The sequence below is a fragment of the Oncorhynchus gorbuscha genome, linkage group LG02 (genome assembly GCF_021184085.1).
Source record: "Oncorhynchus gorbuscha isolate QuinsamMale2020 ecotype Even-year linkage group LG02, OgorEven_v1.0, whole genome shotgun sequence".
Lineage (NCBI taxonomy): Eukaryota > Metazoa > Chordata > Actinopteri > Salmoniformes > Salmonidae > Oncorhynchus > Oncorhynchus gorbuscha.
The window spans coordinates 7,524,581-7,535,799 of record NC_060174.1 but is presented as its reverse complement, the minus strand read 5'-3'; the positions used below and the strand labels follow the sequence as shown (position 1 = coordinate 7,535,799).

At 40.5% G+C, this 11,219-nt stretch overlaps 1 protein-coding gene across 1 annotated transcript in view; it reads right to left on the bottom strand.

Annotated features, from left to right (window-relative positions):
* Positions 1-3,780: 3,780 nt before the first annotated feature.
* Positions 3,781-11,219, bottom strand: part of alpi.2 (alkaline phosphatase, intestinal, tandem duplicate 2) — a 29,793-nt gene continuing 22,354 nt past the window's right edge. The window contains exons 8-11 of the mRNA XM_046300162.1: positions 10,032-10,166; positions 8,572-8,763; positions 6,104-6,220; positions 3,781-5,586 (exon numbers count right to left, since the gene is read on the bottom strand). Of these exons, the coding sequence (XP_046156118.1) occupies positions 5,297-5,586; positions 6,104-6,220; positions 8,572-8,763; positions 10,032-10,166 (734 nt within the window). The 3' untranslated portion in view covers positions 3,781-5,296. The remainder of the gene's footprint in view (positions 5,587-6,103; positions 6,221-8,571; positions 8,764-10,031; positions 10,167-11,219) is intronic.

Here is an 11,219-nt window from a genome sequence, read left to right as displayed (position 1 = left end):
ATCATTTCCTTGTTTCGTTAGTTATGAGTTATTCTTCAATATTCTTTCACCATGTATTTAGTTAACTAGATATAGATCAGTCAATATTTAGTTAACTAGCTATAGATCAGTCAATATTTATTTAACTAGATATAGATCAGTCAATATTTATTTAACTAGCTATAGATCATTCAATATTTATTTACCTGGATATCGATCAGGGAAGGATATGAGACCAATCTATGGCTCCATTTCAATAGTTTTGTTTTTTACAGTTCCTTTCCTTTATCACAGCGTTTCCCAAACTCGATCCCCGGGACCCCAAAAGGTTTTTTGTACTTACACTACACAGATGCTTCAAATGATCAATACTTGATGGGGCGTCAGGGTAGCCTAGTGGTTAGAGTGTTGGACTAGTAACCGGAAGGTTGCGAGTTCAAACCCCCGAGCTGACAAGGTACAAATCTGTCGTTCTGCCCCTGAACTGGCAGTTAACCCACTGTTCCTAGGCTGTCATTGAAAATAAGAATTTGTTCTTAACTGACTTGCCTGGTTAAATAAAGGTCAAAATAAAAAAAAGTAGTTGATTATTTGAATCAGCTGTGTAGTGCTAGGGCAAAAAAAAATTACTTGGGTTCCCTAGGACTGAGTTTCATCCTGTACTTTTTGAATAATCAATCAGCACATAATTTACTCTAAAGAAATGCCCAGCTATGTAAAAAACGTCATTCTATATTCCAAAATATATTAATTTAAAAACAGGACCTCATTTGTTGTCCACAGTATTGCATTTCATAGTAGATTTACTAACTGAAGCCTGTTTATCTTTTTCTTAGTTTAGTTTAGTTTATTTTATTTTTACAGGGACAGTGCACATTAATCAACGTTTCAGTAAAAGTGCCGGTTTTAGCCAGCCGGCTAATTTTCAATCGCAGTCCCTGGGCAGGTTATTAAAAACAATTACAATATAGACAATAGCACCATAGAACAGGCAAGACATAGCAACATAGGACAAGCAAGACATAGCATACAGACAGAGCAACATAGAACAAAAAGCAGCAAAACAAAATTCATAAAAGCAACAAAGTGTTTCCACACCTCACAAGCTACAGACAACAGACAACATGGAAAGCGGCAACACACAGCTAGGGACCATGTTCACAAATCTGATTGACCTTTAGCCAGGTCTTCAAGCATTTTGTGAAAGTGTGATATGTGGTGCAGTTATGTGTGTCTGATGGCAGTGTATTCCAGACATGGGAAGCTCTCACAGAGAATGCAGATTTACTAAAGGTGCTTTTCCTTAGGGGAACTATACAGTCACCTCTCATGGCAGACCTTGTGGATCTGCTGCCATATGTCTGGGTTTTCTGTTTAACAAAAATATTGAGTGGAGGGGAAGCCAGGCCATTAAGGATCTTGAATACAAGACATGCGTCGGTGTATTGCACTAGATTTTCCCAACTCAAGAGCTCATGCTTTCTAAGGATGTGACAATGATGATGGCTATTGGGCTTCCTATCAAGCACTTTGAGAGCCTGTTTGTAGACAGACTGAATAGGTTTTAATGTTGTACAGCAAGCTTGGGCCCAACTAGTCAAGCAGTATGTTAAGTGGGGGAGTATCATAGAATTGAAGTACAGTTTTGCTACCTCTGTAGTCAAACAATTTCGTATAAATCGGAAATTAGCTAGGTTGAATTTGGTTATTTGAATTACCTTTTTCACATGCTTTTTAAAAGAGAGGTTGGAATCAAGTATGATGCCAAGGTACTTAAAATCGGATACCACCTGGAGCTTCTCCCCTGACACATAGACATCTGGCTCAGTAGCATCTGTTGCCCTCTTTGTGAAGAACATGCAAACAGTTTTTTTCACATTGAGATGCAAACACGAGTCACTGAGCCACTTAGTAACCTGGACCATTACAGTAGTGAGTTCTTGTGCAGCTTGTTGTTTGCTCTTTGCATGCACATATATCACTGTATCATCTGCATACATTTGAACTTCAGACCCAGTACAGACAGAAGGCAGATCATTAATGTACAGGCTGAACAGGAGGGGCCCCAGTATTGACCCTTGGGGCATGCCCACATCATAGCTACGAGTGGGCGACAGCTCATTGCTCACTCTGACACACTGAGTTCTGCCTTCAAGGTATGATTTCATCCATCTCAAGGCATCAGGGGAAAAGTTGAACTTGGACAATTTTGTGATGAGAATCTCATGGTTAACAGTATCAAAAGCCTTCCTTAGGTTCAGAAACACAGCCCCAACAGCACCCCCTTTGTCCATCTTGGACTTCATATTTTCCAGAAGAAAGCAGTTGGCCGTTTCTGTGGAGTGTTTCGCTCTGAAGCCAAACTGCATGGAGTGTAATGTGAAGGGGCTGTTGTTGAGGTGGGCAATCAGTTGTTCTGCTGCACACTTTTCAACAACCTTTGACACCACAGGTAGTATACTAATGGGCCTGTAGTTACTCACGTCAGCAGGGTCGCCTGATTTAAAGATGGCCGTTATTATGGCCGACTTCCATACCCTTGGAAACACACCGAGGCCAATAGATGTGTTGGTGACCTTAGTAATGGGGCCAATGAGTGACTCTTTGTAGTTTTTAAGAAAGGTAGAGTCCATCCCAAACACATCTTTGGCTTTAGAGTTCTTTAGTGAGCTAATCACCTTGTTCACCTTTGACTCAGAAACCTCCCTTATGATGAAGACAGGTTGAGTGTCATTCACTAGCACTGAGCCCAAGAAATCAGTGGAGGTTCTGTGTCAGTAACCTGACAGAGTCAATAAAGTAGGAATTGAAGGCTGTTGCTATTTCAACTGCATCCTGTGTTAGATTGTTATTCACCATGATTTCTAGTCTTTTTGCAGTGTTACTATGGTCTTTCCCTGTTAACTTTTTTAGATTCTCCCATATCAATTTAGAATTTCCCTTTGCTTCACCAATTATGTTAATAAAAAAGTTTGCCTTGGCCTGTCTGATTTCTTTTATCACCTTATTTCTCAACATGGTAAACCTACGTCTGTCATGCTCTAATTTAGATCTTAGGGCTATTTTTAGAGCATAATCTCGTTATTTCATCAATTTCCAGATTTCTCCATTTAGCCAAGGAAGAGTGCTCTTTTGACCAGGTTTGGATTTGATTTTCTTTAGGAAGCCATTTATTGTAGTCTGGATTGTGGATAGAAAAACCTGACTATCAGCTTCCACGTCTGTATAGGACAAGAGATCATTCCAGTTTATTCCCTTAATTGCTTTTTCAAAATAGTTTAATTCACTCTTAGGTATTCTGAGTTGATCCGGCTTTCTAACAGTAGAGAGGTTAAACCTGCTCTTAGACAGCTTTCTGGCTATAAGTGTCAGATTATGGTCAGACAGCCCAGTAACCATATTGAATGATTTAGTCACTCTCTCTGGTTTATTACTGAACACCAAATCAATATGTGTTTTAGAGCAACAAGTCACCCTGGTTGGCCCTTTAACTAGCTGTGTAAGGTCAAAGGTATTAGTGATCCGTTTGAGCGTTTTCCTACAACACTTGTCTTCATAATTAATGTTAAAATCTCCCATTAAGATGACCTCTTTCCCAAAATCACATTCCCTAAGCATGGTATTAAACTGATCAAAAAACACACTTTTGGTGGAAGGTGGCCTATACATTCCAATGAGGGTAAAATAGTCATGTTACTAACTATGACAATAAAATGGTTAACAAGCATTAACTTCTTCAAGAATTATTGTTTCCTACCAAAAAATGTCATTTTATTTTAAATGAATTAGACTAACCGCAAGTACATTTGGATAAGTTTTTATGGAGTGTCAATGGAGATTATACTGTAGATCAGCTCAGTTTACACAACACCATTACTATCCATACCCCTTTCCATTTCCTAAATAGCAAACATTACTATCCTTACCCCTTTCCATTTCCTAAATAACAAACATTACTATCCATAGCCCTTTCCATTTCCTAAATAACAAACATTACTATCCATACCCCTTTCCATTTCCTAAATAACAAACATTACTATCCATACCCCTTTCCATTTCCTAAATAACAAACATTACTATCCATAGCCCTTTCCATTTCCTAAATAACAAACATTACTATCCATACCCCGTTCCCTTTCCTAAATAACAAACATTACTATCCATACCCCTTTCCATTTCCTAAATAACAAACATTACTATCCATAGCCCTTTCCATTTCCTAAATAACAAACATTACTATCCATAGCCCTTTCCATTTCCTAAATAACAAACATTACTATCCATACCCCTTTCCATTTCCTAAATAACAAACATTACTATCCATACCCCTTTCCATTTCCTAAATAACAAACATTACTATCCATACCCCTTTCCATTTCCTAAATAACAAACATTACTATCCATACCCCTTTCCATTTCCTAAATAACAAACATTACTATCCATACCCCTTTCCATTTCCTAAATAACAAACATTACTATCCATACCCCTTTCCATTTCCTAAATAACAAACATTACTATCCATACCCCGTTCCCTTTCCTAAGTAACAAACATAACTACCCCTAACTCAATAACAAACATAACTACCCCTAACTCAATAGCAAACATTACTATCCATACCTTAATAACAAACATAACTACCCCTAACTCAATAACAAACATAACTACCCCTAACTCAATAACAAACATAACTACCCCTAACTCAATAGCAAACATTACTATCCATACCTTAATAACAAACAAACATGGGTTGAACATGAGTATCTTGATTGAACATTAGCAATGAATAAGGAATATCAATATTTCAGGACAGAAGAGCAATCCGAGTGTTGCTATTGGTCCCGTGTAGGTCAGTTGGTAGAGCGTGATGCTTGCAACGCCAGGGTTGTGGGTTCGATTTCCCCATGGGGGGGACCAATACAAAGATGGATGTACTCACTCCTGTAAGAAAATCTGCTAAATGACTCAAATGTAAAATGTCTGTGTGGTGGAATATCGGATAAATCTCAGTAGATTAATCATAGCTGGGTCTCTACATGTTTCCAAAATCAGACAGATATAATTGAGAGGAGGGCAGGTATGAGGCCCATCGGAGGGAACAGAGTGCAGGTATGAGGCCCATCAGACAGCGAAGAGGGAGAGGAGGGCAGGTATGAGGCCCATCAGAGGGAACAGAGTGCAGGTATGAGGCCCATCAGACAGCGAAGAGGGAGAGGAGGGCAGGTATGAGGCCCATCAGACAGCGAAGAGGGAGAGGAGGGCAGGTATGAGGCCCATCAGACAGCGAAGAGGGAGATGAGGGCAGGTATGAGGCCCATCAGACAGCGAAGAGGGAGAGGAGGGCAGGTATGAGGCCCATCAGCAGCACTATGAGGCTGGGGTTGATGGCTCCTGTGTGGTCAGGCTCTGGCTCTAGGTCTGGGATGAAGCAGTCTGTGTAGGGTTCAATGCATGCTGCGTAGGCCATGACGTGGGCGATGTAGCTCTGCTCCTGGACCCCGTGAAAGAGGTGAGCCATGGGACCCTTGGCAAAGATGGCCACGTCCTCTGAGCCGTGGGTCTCAGAGTCCAGAGGTACGGCTGACTGCTGCTTGTAATCTTTGTGATCTGAAGGGGAGGTGAGAAGGAGAGCCAAAGTTAGGAGAGAGAAAATATACATGCAATTTGGAAACTGTAGGTCTTTTAAGGAGTTTTGAAAAGAGGGGAGGATAATTAATAAACATATTCAATCATTGGCTTTCATGTTGATGTTAATTTCCTAGTATTATCTGCATGATAAAAGCATTGAAACTATTGTAATCTTCAATAACTGATATCAGGGTTGGGGTCAATTTGAACTAAAGACTGTCAATTCAGGAAATAAACTAACATTTTAATTATATTTTAAATAACTCCTCATTAAACTGAAAGTATAAGATTTTATTTTTTAAAGTTGAATTTTTTAAATGTACATTTTAAATGCAATTTACTTCCTAAATGTACTGCCCCACCCCTAATTCTTTTGCCAACACAATTTTTCCATTTGATTAGACAAGATTATCTTATTTTGCTGTCATTTTCCTCTACACATTCTGTTAAATTTAGAGTTCCTCAATATGATGCATCACTTTAAAGCCAAACGTACCTGCTTCCGTCGTGTTGACATCTGCACGAGATCCATTGACTAACTTGTATCCTGGTCCGTTTCCATAGAGTGTGGTGGTAAAGCTCTTTTTATCGTCAGCCAGGTTACGGGACAGACCTTCAAGACACAACGCATACCAGCATGCCATTAGATTTTGTCAGTCTAACGCTAAGCTTGCTCAAATACACATAACAGCCCCCTTGACCACATAATTATATAAACCCCTATGTTTAGCCCCCCAAAAATAGCATTAAAGCAAAATGGAATAGGGGGCCTGATCTATACACTGCGTTTTATGGCCATATTTGATGGACCATGTATGATGGTCCATGGTCCATATATTACTGGAAACTTTCTAAGTTTACCTGTAAACTACCAACATCTTAGTAGCTTTCAAGCAGGGGTTGGAACCGGTTCAGGGAACAAAACCGAAAACCCTAAAAGAGGGAAATCAGAACCTGGAATGAAAGTGATCTCTACTGTTCCAGAAAACAACCGTTATTTTCAAAGGTATGGGAACCGGTTGATACATTTATTTGACTTTCTAGGCATTTTTTCCAGCCCCACAAAAAAAACCGTAACAAAGCGCCTATGCAAACCACTTACGCTGTCACTCAGAAACTTATTCCAGTGCCTGCCTTCCAGCTGAAAATCTTTGCCAGTGTGTGTAATTGTGTAGGCTACCTGCTACCCCCTCTGAAGCCTAGGTTACTGTAGCCCCTCCCCTTCTGAAGCCTAGGTTACTGTAGCCCTTCCCCCTCCGAAAGCCTAGGTTACTGTAGCTCCTCCCCCTCTGAAGCCTAGGTTACTGTAGCCCTTCCCCCTCCGAAAGCCTAGGTTACTGTAGCCCCCCCCCCTCCGAAGCCTAGGTTACTGTAGCCCCTCCCCCTCCAAAGCTTAAAATAATAATAATAATAATAATAATAATAATATCACATTTACGTACAGTGCCAGTCAAAGTTTTGGACACACCTTCTAATTCCAGGGTTTTTATTTATTTGGACAATGTTCTACATTGTAGAATAATAGTGAAGACATCAAAACTATGGAAATTACACATATGGAATCATGTAGTAACCAAAAAAAAGTGTTAAACAAATCAACATATTTTTTTATATTTAAAATTCTTCAAAAGTAGCCACCCTTTGCCTTGATGAAAGCTTTGCACACTCTAGGCACAGCATGATGCTGTCACCACCATGCTTCACCGCAGGCATGGTGCCAGGTTTCGTTCAGACGTGACGCTTGGCATTCAGGCCAGAGAGTTCAATCTTGGTTTCATCAGACCAAAGAATCTTGTTTCTCATGGTCTTGTTTCTCATGGTCTGATAGTCTGTAGGTGCCTTTGGCAAACCCCAAGTGGGATGTCATGTGTCTTTTACTGAAGGATTCTGTCTGGCCACTCTACCATAAAGGCCTGATTGGTGGAGTGCTAGGATAGGATAAGTAATCCTTCTCACCCCCCCTTTAAGATTTAGATGCACTATTGTAAAGTGACTGTTCTACTGGATGTCATAAGGTGAATGCACCAATTTGTAAGTCGCTCTGGATAAGAGCGTCTGCTAAATGACTTAAATGTTAAATGTAATGTAAATTGGTGTCCATCTGTAAGGTTCTCCCATCTCCACAGAGGAACTTTTGAGCTCTGTCAGTAACCATCGGGCTCTTGGTCACCTCCCTGATCCCTTCTCCCCCGATTGCTCAGTTTGGCTGGGTGGCCAGCTCTAGGAAGGACCTTTAGTGGTTCCAAACTTCTTCCATTTAAGACTGGTGGAGGCCACTGTGTTCTTGGGGTCCTTCAAGGCTGCAGACATTTTTTTGGTACCCTTCCCCAGATCTGTGCCTCGACACAATCCTGTCTCGGCGCTCTACGGACAATTCCGTCGACCTCAAGGCTTGGTTTTTACTCTGACATGCACTGTCAACTGTGGGACCTTATATAGACATGTGTGTGCCTTTCCAAATCATGTCTAATCTATTTCATTTATCACAGGTGGACTCCAATCAAGTTGGAAAAACATCTCAAGGATGATCAATGGAAACAGGATGCAGCTGAGCTCAATTTTGAGTCTCATAGCAAAGGGTCTGAATACTTACATCAATAAAGTTATTTTTTTTCATGTTTTAATACATTTGCAAACATTTCTTTAAAACTTGTTTTCTTTTTGTCATTATAGGGTATTGTGTGGAGATTTCTGAGGACATTTTTTCAATTAATCAATTTAAAACATGTGTCTAATGTAACACAATGTGGAAAAAAAGTCAAGGGGTTTGAATACTTTCCAATGGCAAATAATCAAATAAGACATTTTTAAAATAAAATAAATTATGACAAAGCTGTAAAACAATGTCCTAAATATAAACCATCAACTTAGTGAATACCATTGATGTTTAATATGTTTTCTTTGGCAAATTACCGGTAGCTTTGTAACGCTAGGCCTAACTATGGACTTCATGATGTAGCCTACCTAAGACGGGGTTCCCTCTGTTGGAGTGCCCTCCAAAGGAGAAGACGTGGGAGTGGTCAGCAGTGACCACAGACAGAGTGTCCAGCTCACTGGTCAGTTCTGCCGCCCGCTCGATGGCATTGTCAAACTCCACCGCCTCCGTCAGGGCAAATTTGGCCCCGCTGCCATGGTGACCGTGATCAATTCTCCCCCTTGAAGTGAAAACCCCCCGCAGCAATTGTCAATACAATATGATCTTTATGAATTATATTTATTAGTCTCCTCACTCGCAGAAGCTTTAAATAGATGTAATAGGCTGTTAAACTGTACTCCATCTTGGAGAGATGAAGTCACTGTCTAACCTGTACTCCATCTTGGAGAGATGATGTCACTGTCTAACCTGTACTTCATTTTGGAGAGATGATGTCACTGTCTAACCTGTACTCCATCTTGGAGAGATGATGTCACTGTCAAAACTGTACTCCATCTTGGAGAGATGATGTCACTGTCTAACCTGTACTCCATCTTGGAGAGATGATGTCACTGTCTAACCTGTACTCCATTTTGGAGAGATGATGTCACTGTCAAAACTGTACTCCATCTTGGAGAGATGATGTCACTGTCAAAACTGAACTCCATTTTGGAGAGATGATGTCACTGTCAAAACTGTACTCCATTTTGGAGAGATGATGTCACTGTCAAAACTGTACTCCATTTTGGAGAGATGATGTCACTGTCAAAACTGAACTCCATTTTGGAGAGATGATGTCACTGTCTAACCTGTACTCCATCTTGGAGAGATGATGTCATTGTCTAACCTGTACTCCATCTTGGAGAGATGATGTCACTGTCTAACCTGTACTCCATCTTGGAGAGATGATGTCACTGTCTAACCTGTACTCCATCTTGGAGAGATGATGTCACTGTCTAACCTGTACTCCATCTTGGAGAGATGATGTCACTGTCTAACCTGTACTCCATCTTGGAGAGATGATGTCACTGTCTAACCTGTACTCCATCTTGGAGAGATGATGTCACTGTCTAACCTGTACTCCATCTTGGAGAGATGATGTCACTGTCTAACCTGTACTCCATCTTGGAGAGATGATGTCACTGTCTAACCTGTACTCCATCTTGGAGAGATGATGTCACTGTCTAACCTGTACTCCATCTTGGAGAGATGATGTCACTGTAAGAAGGAACACCATGTACAAATTGTCAACAAAATGTAAGAACTAAAATGGAATGACATACGTGACGGTCATTGATTCATAGGGCTTGAGTTAAGTACCCTATATAGGCATGATTTCGTCCACAATTATTCCCGTACAATACACTCCCCAACTACTGTCAACTGCATTAGTTTACACTGAAAAGCTCTCGTCCTCCTGATTTGATTATCCTGGCCTAGGTTCTCCTACACAGGACATCGTTTGGGGATGCTGTTACCCAAGGTCATCCAGGGAAGTATCAATACTCATCTTCCACAAAGAGGTAGTATCCTTTGGGGTTCCTGCGGAGGATCTTGATGGCTTTGTCCACCATCTCAGTGAGGGAAGGGTCCAAGGTATGGTCACGCTCGAGCTCATAGCGGCAGTCACTTGGCTCAAACAGACCTGGATTAGAAAAAACACAGAGAGAAATCCCCAGGTAAAATGGCCAATCCACTATTACAAGATGTGGGTGAATAGAATGCAGAAAAGAAACATTCAGTAATACTGACTATAAAACGTTTTAACAGTTGAAGTCAGAAGTTTACACACACCTTAGCCAACTACATTTAAACTAATTTTTTTCACAATTCCTGACATTTAATCCCAGTAAAAAGTCCGTCTAAGGTCAGTTAGGATCACCAATTCATTTTAAGAATGTGAAATGTCAGAATAATAGTAGAGAATTATTTATTTCAGCTTTAATTTCTTTCATCACATTGTGATGGCCACTCCAATACCTTGACTTTCTTGTGCTTAAGCCATTTTGCCACAACTTTGGAAGTAAGCTTGGGGTCATTGTCCATTTGGAAGACCTATTTGGGACCAAGCTTTAACTTCCTGACTGATGTCTTGAGATGTTGCTTCAATATGTCCACATAATTTTCTTTCCACATGATGCCATTTATTTTGTGAAGTGCACCAGTTCCTCCTGCAGCAAAGCACCCCCACAACATGATGCTTCACGGTTGGTATGGTGTTCTTCGGCTTGCAAGCCTCCCCCTTTATCCTCCAAACACAACTATGGTCATTATTGCCAAACAGTTCTATTTTTGTTTCATCAGACGAGAGGACATTTCTCCAAGAAGTACGATCTTTGTCTCCATGTGCAGTTGCAAACCGTAGTCTGGCTTTTTATGGCGGTTTTGGAGCAGTGGCTTCTTCCTTGCTGAGCGGCCTTTCAGGTTATGTCGATATAGGACTCGTTTTACTCTGGAAATAGATACTTTTGTACCTGTTTCCTCCAACATCTTCACAAGGTCCTTTGCTGTTGTTCTGGGATTGATTTGAATTGGCCAAAATTCACCCAACTTGTTGTGGGATGCTTGTGGAAGGCTACACAAAACGTTTGACCCAAGTTAAACAATTGAAAGGCAATGCTACCAAATACTAAATAAATAATTCTCTACTATTATTCTGACATTTCACATTCTTAAAATAAATTGGTGATCCTAACTG